The sequence below is a fragment of the Callithrix jacchus genome, chromosome 10 (assembly GCF_049354715.1).
Source record: "Callithrix jacchus isolate 240 chromosome 10, calJac240_pri, whole genome shotgun sequence".
Lineage (NCBI taxonomy): Eukaryota > Metazoa > Chordata > Mammalia > Primates > Cebidae > Callithrix > Callithrix jacchus.
This window is the reverse complement of record NC_133511.1, coordinates 91,586,102-91,607,406: the sequence shown is the minus strand read 5'-3', so window position 1 is coordinate 91,607,406 and position 21,305 is coordinate 91,586,102. Positions and strand designations below refer to the sequence as shown.

The window sequence follows — 21,305 nt, the reverse complement described above, 5'->3', positions numbered from 1 at the left end:
TGTCCCCACTCAAATCTTACCTTGAATTGTAATAATCCCCACTTGTCAAGGGCAAGAAAGGTAGAGATAATTGAATCATGGGGGTGGTTTTTCCCATGCTGTTCTCATGATAGTGAGTGAGTTCTCATGACGTATGATTGTTTACTAAGGAGCTTCCCCCTTTGGTTGGCAGTTTTCTCTCCTGCCACCTTGTGAGGAAGAACTTGTTAGCTTCCTTTTTTGCTATGACTGTAAGTTACATAAGGCCTTTCTAACCCTGCAGAACTGTAAGTCAATTAAACCTCTTTCTTTTATAAATTATGCAGTCTCAGATATTTCTTCCTAAAAGCATCAGAAAAGACTAATACAAGGTACAAATTATTCCCACATTCTAAAGAAAGATGATAGGCACATTTATAGAACATAAAGCACATAGCTGATTCCCTCAGCACATCTCACAGATCAGATAATATGGGAGATAATAGGGAAGAATAAGGACTGCTATAAGGAATAAAAGTGTTGGCTTGCCATATATGCCATACATACACCTCTCTCAGTGTGCTTCTCCCCTATCTCAAACCAGATAAGAGTAGCTTCAAGAAAACTACTCCAGAGAATGAGTATGACTGCAAGGAGGAGGATGGGATTCTCACCTATGTGCATATGAACTACAGCAATGAAAGGTTCTTAGGACTTCCAAAGAACCAGAGTGATAAATGAATAAAGTATCCTCAGGGAAAATTGACCTATGTTTCCTGGAGTTCCCATAGCATAGAAATCCATGTCTACCTTTTCCTTGAAAGTTTGGAGGGACAGAGTTGTTGGAGGTGTCTTTATGACGAAACAAAGAGAGAACTAAAGAGTAGCTACTAGCTGCTTGCCCTTCTAGAATGTGCTGCAGATATTATTAGTGTGTTGTCCTTGGGGATAAGTGGATACTTAGAAAGATAAATGAACTCCAGACACATTGAAAGGGGTTTACTGAAGAAGAATGCCTGCTAAGGTAAACACAAAACAAAACAAAACAAAAAAAACCTCTATAATGAAGGGTGTGTGTGAGCTGCAAGTTCTAAGTGTAAGTGGCCTCCCAGGGAATGCGGTGTAGGAACTCCCCAAGCTCCCCAGAGGAGGTATGGAGGTTCTGATCAGAGGACCTCCAGAATACACTAGAAATATTCCACATTCTAACTGGCGTGAGATGATATCTCAGTGTGGTTTTGATTTGCATTTCTCTAATGACCAGTGATGATGAGCATTTTTACTCAGCAAACTGACACAAGAACAGAAAGCCAAACACCATATGTTCTCACTTATAGGTGGGTGTCGAACAACAAGAACATGTGGACTCAAGGGAAGGAGCATCACACACTGGGGGCAGTAGGGGTGTAGGGGAGAAACAGCGGGGGGAGGGGAGGGATAACATGGGGAGAAATGCCAGATATAGTATGCACCTAAAGTAAAATAAATAAATTTAAAAAAATTCGCAAGAAAAAGAAAGCTGGCATTTGGGCACTCATAGATCAGATTACAATAGTACAAGTCCTATAATACCTTTATGCTCCTACTCTCATCTTCTACCAACTCTGGAAGAACCCACATGTTATAAAGACTGTGAGAGAAAGAGTTGAAAAGCAAGTGAAGGAATGGTAAACAAACAATTCATATTACACCCATCCCTTCTTGTCTACTGCTGTTGTTCTGCTGTTTCCAGTCCCAAGGAGAGGAGAAAAGCTTTTGTAGGAGTTAAGATTGTTCCACTCCAAAACACTCTGGCATATTGACTATTTTTAGTTACAGGCAAACAGTAGATGCAAGATTATCACTCTGATCTTCAGTTTCCTAAAAGCAGGAGATAAAACTCACATGTGAATGATGCACTTCCTATAATAGAATAAAAGTGTCATCAAAGACAGGAAGGTGAGGCAAAAAGAAATCTGTACAAGCAGCCATTGTTAGATAAACACTTATCCTTCTAGCCACCTCTCCACTCAAGCAATGACTATAGCCCAAGCCCCTTTGCCTTGTCATATTTTTATAATTTATTGCTCTTTGTGTAATTCAGTATATAGGTGGTTGACTCCAACTTAGTCTTTATTTCTTTATAAAGGCTCCTGTGCCATGTAAAGCTTGTATTAAATAAATCTGATGCCTTTCTCTTGTTGCTCTGCCTTAGGTCAATTTAATTCTTGGACCCACTTTGGATTTATTTCTTGGACCCACTTTGGAAAAATCACTAAAAAGGTAGAGGTAAAATTTTGCCTTTCCTAAATTTTGAATTGCATGAAAGTTTAAGTCTTAAAATTATATTATTTCTGGACTTTCTAATTTGACATGTGACTTTTAGAAACTTGAATGTGATTGGCGAAAGAAGCAGAATTGGGCTATATTACATTTTGAAGGCAGGGAAGGAAGATTTCCCCTTTTGAAACTATCAATAGCACAGCTTGAACCATGTCACTATCTTAATTAAACACCCTTGGTGGCATATCTCCACTAAAAGAATAAAGGCTAAACTACTTGTCTTATGTTTAAATCCTGTTACAAATTGGTTCAGCTTAACCTTCTTATTTTCCATTTCTGTCTCAAAAAACCCAAGGTCCAGCTCCATTAGCAGTAATTTAACAACTGTCTGTTGAACAGCTACTATGGCCAGATGTTGTGCTTGGTAAATCAGAAATGATCCCTGCTTTAGAGACTGTAGTGTATTGAAGGGAGTTAGCCTAAGAGACTCATACATAAACTTTTCTCCTAAATATATTTAAAAATTTCTAGACATCTAGAGGAATTACTATTTCTGATGGTTTCTGGGTTGGTCTTACACTGATTTCTTTTCCCCTCAACTATGTGTTGCTTTCTCATGCCTTTGTGTGGTTGAACATGACAGTCCCTTTACCTGGACTTTATTTTCCTCTTTATATTTTAACTTCATTAAGAAATTTCATTCATAAGTTTTGGATTAAATGTTCCCTCCACTGTATACTTTCTCTACAGCTTCTTTCCTATCCATCTTGTAGAATTTAATTCCCTCCCCTTTGTTTCCACAACACATGATTCACAAATTTACTATAGCACAAATAATGTTGCCTTTAAAACAAAAGATTTAAGTGGCTGTTTTCCCACTAGACCATGCCTAATTCCCACTAGACCATGCCTAATTTGTTTCATTGAATAAGATCCAGCATGTAGGATTCTTAAGATATATATACATCAAATTAATGAATGACATTCTATAAATAATATAACTTAAAATATGTGAGGTCAGTTAGAAATTTTATATAAAATATTAAAAAAATTTTAGTGTATGATTGTTGTACCCTAACCTAAGTAATTATTGAATAGGTTAAAGGTTAATACTAAGGAAGCTAATATCCAGTCTCCAGGGGATCAATTTGCTTCATTCTCTTCCAACACCAGCTGTATCCAGAATTTAAACTGTTATTCACTTGTTATTTATTAAGTCACAAAGAAGAGGGGCTAAATAAATTTCACTTTTGACAAATGAATAAATAAGTAACATTACAACTTCAGTAGGTTTTTGCTGGCAATCAAGCTTTCATTTGATAGCTATATGTTCAAAACTGGCAGGTTCTCAGGGATAGTAATAAAAATAGAAAATATTATAACTATTATATAGATGAAAAACTGAGACCCAGAAAGAGTCAATGCTTTATTCACATAGCTTGAATGTAAAAAAAATCCTTCAAATAACTTACAGTCTATTGAATGAAATGTATTACTACTCTACCATCAAGACATTGATGAACTTGCTATTTAGAGTTTCTATATTCCTGAACACATTGAAAATCCATATATCATTCACTTGTTATTTATTAAGTCACAAAGTTAAGTAGTATGAGTCACTTAGCTTTTGATGAAAGGCAGAGTCAACTCTTCATATATTTGTCTCTTTTCATCTTTTCTCTATTTGTAATTTGAGTAAATGGTAGCTCTTGTAAAGTCACATATGCAAACATTTCTTTAAAAAAATGCCCCTGGCATAAGGCAGAGTAAAATCTACTGGAAGAAACTGGGTTAGAAGAAAAGACAAAGTCAACAGATATGATAAAAGGAATTCTTGGTTCTTAGCTTGGACATAAAAGTTTTAGATATTCTCAAGAGTGAATTGCTAAATTCAGTGTAAATTTGAACAAAAGCCATAATATGGGGTGTATAAAAATAAGAAAAGGTATTTTCTTTTTTTACTGAGTGCTTTAGTCAAGTTGTAATTTTACAGCATAGAAGATAAAATGTTGATGAATATTGAAAAGATGAAAAGCTTGTGCTGTGGACACATAGCGCTTATATATGTGACTTTTGGTGAAATCGCGATACAAGGAGAATTACCTGCTTTGGTAAAATTTCTGCATTTGTGATTTTGGATAGATCTTTGAAGATCTTAGATATAAGGCTTACTAATGCCAAGCATCAACTTTCAAAATGTAAATAAATAAAATAAAGGCAATGTGGATATTCAATAAAAATTAAGCTTTGAGAATTACAGCAGGAAAGATTTTTGTGGAGGGGTGTTAGTCAAGGAAGGTTCAGAAGTAAATATGTTTTGAATCATGTACAAATGCAATAACTTTTTAAAAGTTTCTGTTGCATACAAGTAATTAAAACAGCTCCCAGTGATTAAAAAAAAACAAATGAAACACCATTATTAAGCGGCCAATTCTTTCCAGGAATGATCATATTTAGCATTGTGCAACTTTCGTTTCCTATTCCCAAGATATATCATACATGTAATCTTTTGTTTAGTATCCTCTTGCATGGCTTCCCTGGTTCTCTGTATCTCCCTTTTTCTAAAACACATAACATCTCTAATTATCAATAACCTATCAGTTCAATAGTACACACAGGGCATAAACCATGTTGGCCTTGTTCAGCATCAAATCTCTAAAGCTTAACCCAATGTGGCACAGAAGAGGGGCTAAATAAATATAATACAACAAATTGTAATTTCCAACACAAGATATAGATAAGCAAATATAGCATATGATAAAGATTATGAAAGAGAGAGAAACTATCCACCTGTGCCAAAGAAAGCCTCTCAGATGAGACAATATCTGAGATAAATTTTGAAGAAAAGGAAAGAGTTTTCTAAGGAAAGAGGCAAAAGGAGAAAATATTTCTTATTTTATCAGACTACAAATAGCTACATGTCTTGATTTAGATTGGTTTAAGCAAATAAAATGACCTAAATTTACTGAGCTCCTAATTCAGGGTAGCTTCAGGCAGAGACTGATTTATACTCCAACATTACAGTAAGAGCAATCTCTTGACTTTGTTTCCTTTGGATTTCCTTCATTTTCAGGCTCCCCAGATCATTTTTGACAATACCAGGCTTTCTCCTCACGACTCAATTCAAAGCCTCATATTCTTTCCAAACCCAGAAAGTAAACCCTGAATTACCAATTAAAGCCTTAAAGTTCACACTTATTGGATAAGCTGAGGCTCCCTTCTAAATCAATAAGATACTGTTTGGTCATAAATTAGTCAGTCTAACTCCCAGACACTGTGGTATAATCTACTGACATTACAATTAAGAAAGAGACAAAGGTAGGTTTCTTAAAACAAATGGCCACTGTTTCCATAAAGAAGATGATGAGCACTGATGTAGTTATACACTACAACTGCCAAGGTAGGCCTTATGTATTTTATTCTAAAACCATCCACTGAAGAAAAAAAGTTTCCTTATACTAAGGAATATAAAAATCCATGGGCATTTGTCCCTACAGTAACCTGAAAATACAGAAGAAAAGGATAGTCATTAATATCAACAACTTCCATAGCCAGTTTCTCAGAGTGTAAAAGAATCTTTGGCCCAGTTCCTAACCAGATGGTTATATATGACATATCTCAGTGGTGATACAAGTATAAATTTATGCCTGTGTCCCATTCCTGCATGAAATCACAAACAGGAACATAAAAGACCCACATGGATTCTGCCCTGAAATAGAACTGAATCAGATAGGCTTGGCCTATCTGAGACCCCTGGAGGAGATTCTGTAAACAGCCCAAGATTAAGCAGCTCCTCCTCCCCCTACAAATTAAATAAGATTTCTCTTTAGTGGGAGGAAGAAAAAAGTAAAATGTTGCCTTAGGGATGTGTTCAATTTCTATATGAGGCTGTTTCCATCTATTTTAGCTACAAAGGGATATGGAGTTGGGAACCTTGAGAGCAAAGGTCAAGACCACAGTTTGTTAGATTTCCATAAATGATAAATGATTGCTTGGCTGTGGCACAGATTAATGTTACCAGGCCTTGAAGAGGAAAAAAAATAAAGGAAAGCTAAAATTGATCTCCAGTAAATAGTAAGATAACTATCAAGGCTACTGGCCAATGCTATTAATTAGCATTTGAGGTCTACTTTTCTATTCACATTTGACTTAACCTCCCACTACTCCAGAACATGCATCTTTTGTATGAGCCAGGTAGATCTTGTTGCCATTGACCAAAACTGGAAATTCATTGTCACATCTATCACTGGGAACTCATACTGTTGCAAGTGACAGAAGTGTTAAATTAAGCATAAACAATAAGAAATTTATTGGCTCAACAATAAGCCAATAAGTTGGAAGTCTGTGTTGGAAGGCAGAATGACTTCAGGCATAGCTTAAATATGGGGCACAAACTATGTCAATAACTTCGAGAGCCACAGGATATCCCTTGGAAAAGGGATAACTTTTCAAGAGAACATGAGAATATTCATGCTGGAAAAAAAGGTATGTATAACAGAATGGCAAAAAATAAACTAGCAAACACATGCATACACAGACACATGAATGAATGCTTTGTGAAGACATGCTCTTTGTTCTTCATTTCATTCCCCAGGAATGCCCTCCTTCTTTCATTTCAAGTTTTTCTTTCCTTTTATTCTATCTTCTTTAGACCATATTTATCTATTAGCTTAAAAGGCCAGAACACTTCTACTTTATCATTTATTTTTCCTTCAGCAGACACTATAATCAATAGCTATCTCATATACTATAATGAATAGCTACATCATTTGTCCCCTAAACAACCATTCCTGAGTTACAAACAGCTCATGGATGCTGCAAAAGGTAAATTCTAAAGTCTGTAGCATGGAATATGGAAAAAATATTCCACTTAGAAAAAGGATAATACAAGGCCGGGCGTGGTGGCTATGTTTTATTCTTCTTTTAATGAATTTTTAAATTCTTTTTTCATTCTTCTTTTAAAGAATTTTTATGCTTGTACAATGTCTTGTGTTTTGGTAGGCCCTACATTATACTGCTGACTCACAAATAGTGAACACTTTATACACTAGAACTTTCACTAATTCTTCTGGTCACCTTTTTGGGTGGTAAAATTGCCAATATCAATTCAAATCTATGTTTCTGTGTATGTATTTTAGAAGTTAACAAAGTTCTACTTTGTTTTAATGAATCTTATAAAGAATACCTATAAAAGTATATAAGGGAATTTTTAAGAATAGTTTTATTTGATTTTCAAAGCAAAATAAGAGGAAAAAATGTCCAAGCTCTCTGTGGTCATACTGTGTTCATCAGAAATTGTAAAATATGTAGTATGTTTGTGGAAGCAACGATTTCCAAAACCCACTAACTGGATCTACTGTAGAATTAACTACTTCTGTAAATGGTTTTGCTTTGGGACATGCTTTCATGTTGGCTTTGAAAATGGAGCATGAATTCTGAAATCTCACTAGCTAGAGTTAATATTCAGTGGAAAAGAACTATAAAATGCTGAGTTGTGCTTATCTACCATGGAATCAGATGAGAATTCTGAAGAAAATATCTGCAGGACAAGTAAAGTAAATGATAAATTATTTAAGTTAGAGAAAAATAAAGAAATGATAAGGTGGGAATTCTTATATTATTAAAGATGGTTAGACCGATACTCCCAGATCTTTGTATTTTTTGCAATTAAAACAATTCACTCTCAAGAGCATTTGTTTGGTCTAAAGGTCATGTAGTTGCAAGAATTAACTAGAAAACTCAGAGTAATATGAGTATTTGTTGGACTTTTTGGTTTTCAGATTTAATATATATCTCTTGGTCCTTATAACAACTTATATGAATGGCCCAGGAATTTGGGAGTTGAGAAGTCACAAAAGAGTAAGATAATGAAGAACAATGGGAAAAAAAATGGGGCAACATCTCACCCATTAAATATATATTCTAGGCCCCTTCCCTGCACAAGGTATTTTTCACACAATTTTCAATCCAGCAGTCAACTCTACAAAGTAGGTATCTCACTGACAATAGGCAGAGAAGTTTTAAATAACTTGCACAAGTTCTAATCTTTCCTGTGTCTAAGCTACAGTCATAGTTGTTCTATGTCAAAGTCCAAGTCATATCTTACATTATGTAATGATGACCCTTGGGAGTAAGAAGATACATAATGGTATAACAATTCAGCATATAGAGAATTATAGGCTGACCTTTATATCTAATTATCTGAGTGACCTAAGACAAGCCACTCGTGCTCTTTTGGCCTCACTTTCATATTATCATATAAAAGAAGCTAATAAATCTAGCTTTACCCATCTACAACTTAGTCACTTTGCTCTAGATAATGCATGATTATTACTCTCTCTATTTCCTCCTTTAATGCATTATTCATAATTCAAAGAAGGTATCTCATTTCTAAAGGCTACATTAACTCTTAATGATGAAAGCAGGAAGTCTTTTTTTCTGGCTTTTTTTTGTCCAGAGTGAAAACAAAATAGCAAAATTTAATTTCTGGTACATACATTAGTTCATTTTCCTTTTCCAATTTCCACTGAAGTAAAGTAAAATTTCTGGCTGCTTTACAAAGACCCTTGATATGCTGAGAACACTGTTTCGTGGTGTTAATACTTAAAATTAACACAGCCACACTGGATTCAAGACATTAAGACCACGGAGATGCCACTGTCATCATCAGGCATCAACACCCAAGCAGCCAACAGATACCAAGGTCCTTGTGCAGCCAACACTTTTCTGTTTTCTTTCCAGTGCCTCACATACATTCTTTTAGATCTACTTCTATTGGTAGAAAAACAGGAATGCCCATAGAATCTACAAGTCAAAAGGAGTTTTACTTTGTAGTCTAACATTTTATCAAAATGTAATTAGAATATTTGTAACACAAAGGAAGGATTAAAGCTTGAGGTGAGAGATACTCTATTTACTATGACCTAATTATACATTGTATGCCTGTATCAAAATATCAAAATATGTTATGTACCCCCATAAATATATACACCTGGTCAGACATAGTGGCTCACACCTGTAATCCCAGCACTTTGGAGGCTGAGGTGGGTGGATCATCTGAGATCAGGAGTTCGAGACCAGCTTGGCCAACATAGTGAAACTCCATCTCTACTAAAACTACAAGAAATTAGCTGGGCGTGGTGACATGTTCCTGTAATCTCAGCTACTCGAGAGGCTGAAGGAAGAGAATCGCTTAGACCCAAAAGGTGAAGATTGCAGCGAGCTGAGATAGCACCATTCCACTCCAGCCTAGGCAACAAGAAAAACTCCATCTCAAAATGTGTGTGTGTGTGTGTGTGTCTGTGTGTGTACTATATACCCACAAAAATGAAAAAATTAGAAAAAGGATCATGACATTTGTTTCATTTCCTGCCAAGTCCTTCTTTAATGTTAAAAAGAATAAAAGTTTTCATCAAGTAAGATAAATTCTCCTGCATTGTGTGATATATATTCTATACACACTGTCAGACATCCCTGGGGATAATTGTGTGTCAATTTGAGAAGCTCAGTTTGCACTAGATAGGATTTTGCTATTTGCCTCATTTAAATTGTGAGACCTAGCACATATTTAATCATCACCTTCTGGAATACCACTATAGTAACTAATCTCATTTTAGTATAAAATAACTATAGTATATTTATTATAGCATAGTATAGTATAAAATAACTATAGTATATTTTTAATAATAGCATATGCTAGATATTAGTTACAGGCATTGTGCTAAATGGTTTTTGACATATCATGTAATGTTCTTAACTACTCTGTGAGGTAGTGATTTTTACACCCTTATGAGGAATCAGAAACACAGAGTGATTTATTTAACTTTCTTCAGTCATACAATGAGTAGCAGTGCAAACTCTGAATACTAGTCTGATGCTAGTGTCCAAGTAATTACTTCTCTGCTGCAAACTATACACAATAACAATATTAATTTAGATGGAAATCCTGAATTACCTGATTACATTCCTAGGTAGGCAACTTCCACTTCTGTCCCAACAAGTATTTAATTATTGTATGTAGCTCAGAAAAGTACAAAGATAAATGACATAGATTTTTGCATTTATGAATTGTAAAAAATGAGAATATCAAATACCATATTATCATTAAAGCTTACATTTTCTACTCATACTGAAGCAAGAACCTTCTGGATAGAATTTCCAGAGACTACAAACAAATATAATTATCTTTTGAGATCTCAAATTATAGACTAGGAAAAAGCAAAGGGCAAGCAAAATTAAAGCTGAAACATGAGATGTGGAAGTAAGACACAAACGTGAACAATACAGATAGTTTATTGGTCATCTATAGATAGGGAAAATACCACTATCTATAATAGCAACCACCATGACAAAGGCAAGTGACAAGCAATGGTTTCACCAGCATTCTTGAGGAAATGAAAAAAAGGCCCAGGTTATACAGCACAATGACCTTTGAAAAGGCTCAGAAGTGATGGGTGAGACCATAGATATAGGAAGTTGAAGAATCAGAAGCTGATGGCTAGATTTCACAGAGTGCAAATTTATATTAAGCAGTAAGCAGTCAGAATGTATGGTGACTTGCAGGATTTCATAAAATCTCCCACTATAGAGTTTTATCACTTTTTAATAAAATACCTATGAAAAAATTAAGGAAGATTCTTTGAAATAAGTTCTTGAGAGTGTCTTATCCAAGTACTTTGATTTTGAAATGAGGAAACAGATCTAGAATGGCTTCCTTTTGAGGGATTCTCCCATTGCCTGCTCTCAGTCCATGTATCTTATTGGGGGTATTCATACTTCAGCCAAAGGAGTTCAGCAAGTACCAATCAGCGCATAGGATTGGGTTGGAGAGGTGTCATGGTGTCCTCTCCTATTGAATCAGAGTGATTTTTAAAAAAATTATACTTTAAGTTCTGGGATACATTTGCAGAATGTGCAGGTTTGTTACATAGGTATACACGTGCCATGGTGGTTTGCTGCACCCATCAACCTGTGATCTACATTAGGTATTTCTCTTAATGCTATCCCTCCCCTAGCATCCACCCCTCGACAGTCCCTGGTGTGTGATGCTCCTCTCCCTGTGTCCATGTGTTCTCATTGTTCAACTCGCACTAATGAGTGAGAACATGCAGTGTTTGGTTTTCTCTTCCTGTGTTAGTTTGCTGGTTCTGAAGAGAGCAGCAGATCTCCTAGCACAGCGCTCAAGCTCTGCTAAGGAACAGACTGCCTCCTCAAATGGGTCCTTGATCCTGTGCCTCCTCACTGGGAGACACCTCCCAGCAGGGGTCAAGAGATACCTCATATGGGAGAGCTCTGGCTGGCATCTGCTGGGTGCCCCTCTGGGATGAAGCTTCCAGAGTAAGGAGCAGGCAGCAGTCTTTCCTGTTCTGTAGCCTCTGCATGTGATACCCAGGTAAACAGGGCCTGGAGTGGAGCTCCAGCCAACTCCAGCAGACCTACAGCATAGGGGCTTGGCTATTCAAAGGAAAACTAACAAACACAAAGGAATAGCATCAACATCAACAAAAACATTGTGCACACAGAAAACCTATCTGAAGGTCACCAACATCAAAGACCAAAGTTAGATAAATCCATATAGATGAGGAAAAACTGCACGAAAAGGCTAAAAATTCCAAAAACCAGAACACCTCTTTTCCTCCAAAGGATCACAACTCCTCATCAGCAATGGAACAAAACTGGATGGAGAATGAGTTTGACTAACTGACAGAAGTAGGCTTCAGAAGGCGGGTAATAAACTCATCTGAGCTAAAGGAGCATGTTTTAACCCAATGCAAGGAAGCTAAAAACCTTGAAGAAAGGTTAAAGGAATTGCTAACTAGAATAACCAGTTTTGAGAAGAACATAATTGCCCTGATGGAGCTGAGAAACACAGCACACAAACTTCATGAATTATACACAAGTATCAATAGCTGAATCAATGAAGCAGAAGAAAGGATATCAGAGATTAAAGATCAACTTAACGAAATAAATAAAGTGTGAAGACAAGATTAGAGAAAAAATAATGAAAAGGAACAAACAGTGCCTTCAAGAAATATGAGATTATGTGAAAAGATTAAACCTACATTTGATTGGTGTACCTGAAAGGGACAGGAAGAATGAAACCAAGTTGGAAAACATTCTTTAGGATATTGTACAGGAGAACATCACCAACCTAGCAAGACAGGCCAACATTCAAATTCAGGAAATACAGAAAACCCCACAAACATACTCTTTGAGAAGAGAAACCCCAAAACACATAATTGTCAGATTCACCAAGGTTGAAATTAGAAAAAAATTGTAAGGGCAGACAGAGAAAAAGGTCAGGTCACCCACAAAGGGAAACTCATCAAACTTAACAGCAGATCTTTCTGCAGAAACCCTACAAGCCCGAAGAGAGTGGAGGCCAATATTCAGCATTCTTAAAGAAAAAAATTTTCAACTCAGAATTTCCTATTCTGCCAAACGAAGCTTCAGGGGGTCCTTCTGTGAGAGGTCCAACCAAACTGGGGAGATTGGAATAGAAAGTGTCATCAAGAAGCTTTGATAGACAACTAGAAACTGAAAATTCTTCAGATGCCAATTTACAAGGGACATGCAGGACCTCTTCAAGGAAACTACAAACTACTGCTCAAGGATATGAGAAGACACAAACAAATGGAAAAACATTCTATGTTCACAGATAAGAATTAATATCATGAAAATGGTCATACTGCCCAAAGTAATTTATAAATTCAGTGTTATTCCCATTAAGCTATTATTGACTTTCTTCACAGAACTAGAAAAAAACTGGTTTAAGTTTCATGTGGAACCAAAAAGGAGCCCATATAGCAAAGACAAACCTAAGCAAAAAGAACAAAGCTGGAGGCATATGCTACTTGACTTCAAAATATACTTCAAAGCTACAGTAACCAAAACAGCATAGAACTGTTACCAAAACATATACATATATATATATATATCAATGGAACAGAACAGAGGCCTCAGAAATAACGTCACACATCTACAACCATATGATTTTTCAGGAACCTGACACAAACAACCAATAGGGAAAGGATTCCCTATTTAATAAATGGTGTTGGGAAAACTGGCTAGCCATATGCAGAAAACTGAAACTGGACCCCCCTCCTTACATATTATACAAAAATTAACTCATGATGGACTAAAGACTTAAACGTAAGACCTAAAACCATAAAAACCCTAGAAGAAAACCCAGGTAATACCATTCAGGAAATAGGCATGGGCAAAGACTTCATAACTAAAACACCAAAAGCTATTGAAACAAAATCCAAAATTGACAAACGGCATCTAATCAAAGTAAAGGGCTTCTGTACAGCAAAAGAAACTATCATCAGAGTAAACAGGCAACCTACAGAATGGGAGAACATTTTTGCAATCTATCCATTGACAAAGGGCTAATATCCAGAATCTATAAAGAACTTAAACAAATTTACAATTGGAAAACAACCCCACCAAAAAGTGGGTGAAGGATATTAACAGACACTTCTCAAAAAATACATTTATCCAGCCAATAAACATATGAAAAAAAAGTTCATCATCACTGGTCATTAGAGAAATGAAAATCAAAACCACCATGAGATACTATCTCATGCCAGTTCGAATGGAGATCATTAAAATGACAGGAAACAACAGATGCTGGAGAGGATGTGGAGAAATAGGAAGGCTTTTACACTGCTGGTGGGAGTGTAAATTAGTTCAAACCATTGTGGAAGACAGTGTGGCTATTCCTCAAGGATCTAGAGCCAGAAATACCATTTGACCCAGCAATCCCCTTACTGGGTATATACCCAAAGGATTATAAATCATTCTACTATAAAGACACATGTACACATATATTTATTGCAGCACTGTTCACAATAGCAAAGACTTGGAAGCAACCGATATGCCCAAGAATGATAGGACTGAATAAAGAAAATTTGGCACATATGCACCATGAAAACCTCTGCAGCCATAAAAAGAATGAGTTCATGTCCTTTGCAGAGACGTTGATGAGCTGGAAACCATAATTCTCATCAAACTAACTCACACTGGAACAGAAAACTGAACACCTAATGTTCTCACTCATAAGTGAGAGTTGAACAATGAAAACACATGGACACAGGGAGGGGAACATCACACACCAGGCCCTGTCAGTGGGTGGAAAGCAAGGGGATGGATAGCATTAGGACAAATATCTAATGCATGCAGGGATTAAAACCTAGATGACAGCTTGCTGGGTTCAGCAAACCACCATGGCACATGTATACCTGTGTAACCAAACTACATTCTGCACATGTATGCAGAGCTTGAAGTATAATAAAAATACATTAATGTTTTAGTTGCTGATTTCTGATTATTAATTACATTTGTTTCTGAAACACAAAAAGGCAATTTCCCTCATTGCACTATTTTTAAACTTAATTTTCAAGTAGTATTGGGGAGGAAAAGAACAGTAAATTTAGAGACAGAGAACAGATTAAAAACTCTTCAATTCAGCTCTCTCTCAGCTGTCCTTCTCCCCCTCTCCCAAACACACACATTTACTATATGTGTGACTTTAATTTAATTACATCACTTCTTTAACTTTGGATTTTCCTTCTAATGCATGGAGTTTAAGATAAATGAATACTATCTTAGAGATGTTTTGTGAGAATGACTGATATTCTGTATTAAGAGATATGTATAAGTTATTACATAAGTGAAAGGTATAAGTACTGTTTTTGATAACAATGATACACTTCCTTTTAGACATACCTGATCAAATTTCTACAAACTAAACTTCATCAGTTCTATTTTATTTTCCCCTGCTAGGAATATGTGTACATGAATGTTAAGAAAATAATGCCACACCACTGCGATTAAAATGGTAGACTTCTCTTCTACTTTGGCTATCACCTCATTTTCATACACATGCCCCTTCCACTACTCCCAATGCTAAGCATGCAGTAAATAAATCTGAATACATAAATAACACTTGACTCTATTAAAAATAATGTAAAAAATCCTAGCATACAAAATAGATTCTGGAAAGTTCAATGATGCATAAAGTTTCAAATGAATGACAAATTCCACATCAGTATCCTGAATGATGATCTCATCAGGAGGCAAATTGTGTGATAATTTCCACACAATCTATTTGAAAATTTAATTCAATATATGTATAAATTGATTTAAAATAAATGTACCTTATGGCAGAAAACACATCAGAAAAGTATACTATGATGTATTATTTGATCATTTATTTAATCATAGTTATTACATGTGTATCAGGCATAAGCTACAAACAATTGGGTAGTGACACTTACCTTCAAGAAACATAGTCTAATAAAATACATGTGTATACTACATAGTTATAATAGAAATTGACATGTAAACGTTTTCATATATAGGACAAATATCTACAGATGTTCACCAACAGGAAAAAAATCCCTTTGTACAGAGATATGACCATATACATATCAGAAAAAGAGAATATTTGATCTCAACAATATCATAATAAATGGAGGCAGAGGAAAATAATTATTGGAGATTATCTTAAAAGAATAATATGATCAGTGATTGAAGAATGTAAATTATACTTGTGGAATATTTGTAGGTTACATGAGGCTTGAAAAATTTTGGAAAAAAGAATTTTAATCATAGAGCACCAGGTTTATAACACAGGTTATATAGAATTATAAAAATAGTGAGCAAAGATAGAAATGAGTGAGAGTTGTGCTTCACAAAAGATTTCCTGGCCATCCATGGGCAGGAGGTTTGTTATGAAAAACCTGGAAAGGTGAGCTCAGTTCGAAGTCTATACAGGTGTCTGTTCTGAGGGAAATGAAGAGAGCAGTCTTTCAGTTCCTCAGCCAGTCAGTCAGTGAGTCAAAATATATATATATATAATATAAATATAATTGTAATATATAATAATTATATCTATTATATGTATTATATTTTAAATATATATTATATATAATATATATTTATATTTATATATCTGACATTTAATTCTACATATTCTATATTATATATATATATAAATATTCACCTCACAAGTTCAAGCAATTCTCCTGCCTCAGCCTGCCAAGTAGCTGGGATTACAGGCATGTGTCACCATGCCCAACTAATTTTGTATTTTTAGTAGAGACAGAGTTTCTCTATGTTTTGTCAGGCTGATCTCGAAGAGTCAAAATATATTTTGAAGAACATTTAATGGTGATGCATTCAACTGTGTAAAGAGGCTGTCATGGTGGACAAAGAAGTATAGAAGATAGATATTAAATATGCATACAAATAAACACAAAATTGTCATTGCTTAAATGTTAAGGAATATTTGAGATAACTTAGGAGTCATCGAAAAAAAAAATATGGAAGCAAAAAGGAGGAAGCATTTTGAAGGACTTCAACTGAGATGTGTTGAGTGTGAGGCACTGCCAGAATAACAAGGTGGAAGTGTCTTCTAGGCTGTTATAGGTATGCAGCTCTGGGAAGGAGATATATTTGCACTACAGATGTGTTGGTCAACTGCATAAAGACAGTAGTTGAATCTAATGGAATGAATGTGCTAACTCTGACAGAAATGATAAGAAGACAAAAAAATGGTGAGAAAAACATGAATATTTAAACTATTGATTCTTTGTTTATGAACCTCTTTTTCCAACCAAGTCTACTGTAAAAAGCTATGTACATCTGTAAAAATTTCATTTCCCTACTTATATGAAATTGTAGGTTCAATATCTAGTAAGTCTCAGTTTTAGAAGACAAAATAACAGCATGGAGATTTTTTCTTATAGTTAAATGAAAGTTTACAAAAGAATGTTTATCTCCTGTTTACAAAATGCTTACACTGTAAAACAACTCATATAATACATAATCTATAAGCAATAAATCAGGGATTGACTGTTGGTCATATAATAAATAAGTATGCCAAAAGTCTTAGATGAATCCTCTTGTTGTTAAATGGAATTTATTATTTCTACAAGATTTTTCATGGGACAAAGATCAGTGTACAGTGATATCCAGAGTTATAATAGCTTTGTCTAACTTTTACATTCCCATTGCAATGTCTTCTTTTATAAGGAAAGATAAACAGCTTATAGCAGTTTTACTTCAGTACAACATTTAAAATATCTACTTATTATGCAAAATATTTTCTACAAAGCACAATTAATTCATTATTGACACATAAGAGCTGTTCATTATAAATCAAACTCTTAGAATGTTTTGATGAATGCAAGCTATAAGTGCACAGTATTGTTCCCTCAGACCTGCAGAGCAAGCACAAAAACTGTCAGATTTTGAGTATCACTCAGAGGTTTTTTAAAAAATTCAAATTTAATTATATTAACACTGTCAGCTCATATAGAATCTAAGTCAGATCATAAAAATAACTAAAAGGAATATTATCTTAATGAGAACATAAATAATATATTATCCTTTGTATAATTGTACAAAAGAATGAGAGATAAAAGAGATGAATTAAAATGGCAAGTGTTTTCTTTGCAGTTTATGGTTAAGATTCCTGATTTTATCAGTCTTGCCAAAACAAACAAAGCCTTGATAGGCCTGAGCATTCAGAGGAACAAAGTCTATTTCACCACTAACACTTTTCTGAGTTTACTGACTGTTTTTTGACATTTAATTCTATGCGCAAAAACTTCAACTCTCTCTTTTTTTTTTGGCAAAAGTCTATTTATACATTTTGGGAAAAAATAACTGAAGAAACTAAAATTGGCATCAGCTATACCATCACAAAGTGGATGACATGAACATTTATTTTTCACACATCAGATATTAAACAAGTACAGATTTAAGTTAAGACAGTCAAACATATCAATCTAAAGTTTAGCTTACCACTCGGGACAGAACTGGCATGCTGAAGTTCCAATTGACTAGAATCGCCAGAGAGTTCAGTCAAACAGGTTAAAGCAAAACCTAAGTTGGAAGCATGTTCATGTCTGAAGCCTTCAGGAGAAAAATTATCCAGTTCAAATTTTAAAATTGACATTGCAAAATTCCCAAGTAACTATGTAAAGCAAAGTTCACACTACTGAATTCTTTAAAATCATGCACTAGGAAAAAAAATCACAGTATTCTAATCAGTCATAACTATAGGCTTTCCTGTAATTCTTTTCACTTGGAAATCCAAAGGAAATAAAACACGGCAGAGCTGACTCTAGGTAGTTTTCTGTGTTCATGCCTTTCCTAGACAATTAACTTCAGTATGACGGATGAATTTTAGAGTTGTTTTTCTTGAAGGTATATTTTGCCTTTAAACCACAGCAGCACTCATCCCATCTCAGAGAGGCTGCAATGAAAAGTAAAATGGGCTAAGTGAAGACATAGGCAAGGCTGCAGAGAGATGCTTTCAGTAAGTTGGTACTAGAAGTTCTCACATTTCTGTATGCAAGAGATCAGCTGGGTGGGACTAAAGACTGTCAGGGAATGCAACTTTATTCCACTGGGTAGCTCATCTAAGGAATGTTTTAATTGGAAGGAAGTTAATACTAAAAGATATTTCCTGGATGCAGATTGTGAGACTGTAGTCTGGCTGCTTATTGAAACATGACTGTGATTGTGGAAATTAAAAGATTTCTTTTTAAGCTGTGGTCAAATGAAATGTACAGCCTGAGAAACACAAAATGCTAGATTTCACAATTCAAGCAGGCGATCTATAGAAGAGCAAATTGCTAAAACGTTGGCAACTGATGGGGCTGGTATTCTTGTATTAACTGAGAATTAAAACATCTGTATTGGTTCTCTCAGAAATTTAATATAAGATTTCACCTTTATTCATGCACTGGTCCTAGTCCATGAAACCTCTGTAGACTGCCAGAAGTGCACACTGATATTTTGTCAGAGACTAATTTAGCTAAAGTTATCCTTTAGTTTAGGGGTCCAAGCTAGATGAGGTCCAGAATTTCCCTTATGGTCTGTTTTAATCTATTAGTTATTCATTAATTTGTTGAATGGCATATTTAAAGCATTTTAACTGTCTTGGCTCAGCACTCTTTGAAAAAGATACACACACACATACATGTACATATACCTATATAGGTATTTGTGTATATATACATATATACTAGGGAATATATATATTTTATACATATATATATATATAGTTTGAAAGTCAGTTGTTATAATACAAAAAAGTATTCTGGACAAAAGCTGACATGTATTACTCATAGTTACAATAATTTAAAAAAAAAACAAGTAAAGAAAACTGACTCTCTGCTCTATGTGCCTTCTGCAGGATGACTCAGCCAGGGAAATGATTGTCATTCCAACAGCATGAACAGCAAACAAAGTATGTTGTGCAAGCTTAGGCCAACACTGTTTCAAAACAGGCATGAAAATCTTTGACTAAAAAAGGGTAACATGGCCACTTTCTACTGGTAATTATATGATATTTTGCTTAGATAAGAAGTTGAAAGCAGAATCCACATTATAAATGATAATTCAGCTTAAGGAAAAGATGAGTGATAATAAAAAGGAAAACAAATATAGGGAAATGAGTAAATGGTAAAAAGTACAAACAGAATTTAGAGAAATAGATTCTAGAATCATGAAGCTGGACTTTTAAATTCTCAATTGAAGTATTAGTTATAAAATATTGTCAAGCGCACTTTCTGAAAGATGGACTCTAAATGGTTTGGTTTGAGAGTTGGTCAGTGAGGTTTAACTACCAGGAAACGTATAACTTCTATACCTCTGGTACATTTGCCCAAATCCTGAAGTGTTTTTTTTTTCTTTCAAATTATGTTTTATAGAATGTGATTACATAGAAATATGTTTTGGCATGAGAAGTGCCATTACAATCATCTGATAAATGATTCCCCTGGAGAAATGATAGCTGAGGTCATAGGATAGTCTCATTCTCTCTAGCAGCAGCTCTTAAATGTTTTAAGTATGAGAATATATTGGGGAAAAAAAAGAACATTTTATCTCTTTACATATGATACTATTATATTTTGAATATCAATATACAAAAATTGATAATCATATAAAACTTTTTCAGAAGTTTACTATCTTTTTTATTCATGTATTTACCTTTGAAAATTTGTTCATGTGTGAGAAACACTACTGATTTTGCTGTACGTCAATTGATAATATGTAGGTCAATTTTTCAGCTCTAGGCAACTACTTGATATGTCTTATGTAATAAGGGAAATTACTCATCCATAATACACAAGAAAAATAACATAATATATAAAGATTGACATTTCACTGATAGATATAATATAGATGAGCTAATTCTTTTTACAAATTCACCTCATTTTCTTTTCTACTAATGACCTAAGCAAAAACATTCCCTGGCCAGGCGTGGTAGCTCATGCCTCTAATCCCAGCACTTTGGGAGGCCAAGGCGGGCGGATCATAAGGTCAAGAGATGGAGATCATCCTGGCCAACATGGTGAAACTCCGTCTCTACTAAAAATACAAAAAAAAATTAGCCGGGAGTGATGGCACCGGCCTGTGGTCCCAACTCGGGAGGCTGAGGCCTAAGAATCACTTGAAAGCAGGAGGTGGAGGTTGCAGTGAGCCAAGATTGCACCACTGCACTCCAGCCTGGTAACAGAGCAAGACTCCATCTCAGAGAAAAAAATAAAAAAAAGATTTCCCTAAGGTCTCTGGAATGTTGGTATCAAAGAACTGATAGTTAATGTGGACACTCTAGAATGGGAACTCTCAGCATCTCTATATTCCTGAGTCTTTGGTGAGACCCTTTTAACTTACATGCAGCCTCAAGTGGACATTAAGTCTTCAATGACATATTTTCTCTAACCTCTTAGCTAGCACTTTTATTTAGAACAGTTGTCTGAAAATCTTAGGAAATACCTGTATAAACTTGTAACTCATGTTATTTTCATGATATACGAAATTCTTCCAACAGAACATGGGAGGAAATACCATACGTGAACATCTCTCCTTTGATATTTAACCAAACATATGTTGACATAGTCTAGATACAAATATACATTTTAAAATCTCTGGATCTGTCTGTCTCTGTTACTGTAGTAACCACTTACTGGCAATTATAATAACGTCAGGTCTCTGGTCTTCCATTCATTTCAAAGCATAAACTGCATTTATAAATTCTTCTCTTTTTCAGACATACTTAATTT

General features: G+C 34.9%; 1 protein-coding gene and 1 long non-coding RNA gene across 3 annotated transcripts in view; one reads left to right on the top strand and one right to left on the bottom strand.

Moving 5' to 3' along the window:
- The window catches only part of ANO3 (anoctamin 3), a 436,084-nt gene extending 417,529 nt beyond the window's left edge, over positions 1-18,555 (bottom strand). The window contains exon 1 of one of the 2 annotated variants that reach the window (XM_054242186.2): positions 18,034-18,555. In XM_054242186.2, the coding sequence (XP_054098161.1) occupies positions 18,034-18,187 (154 nt within the window). In that variant the 5' untranslated portion in view covers positions 18,188-18,555. The remainder of the gene's footprint in view (positions 1-18,033) is intronic. The other variant, XM_054242187.2, reaches the window with a different exon arrangement.
- On the top strand, positions 881-19,563 carry LOC118145470 (uncharacterized). Its single transcript, XR_004730570.1, has 3 exons — positions 881-982; positions 2,153-2,220; positions 19,433-19,563. It is a non-coding gene; the product is annotated as an uncharacterized LOC118145470 (long non-coding RNA).
- The last annotated feature ends 1,742 nt before the right edge of the window (positions 19,564-21,305 follow it).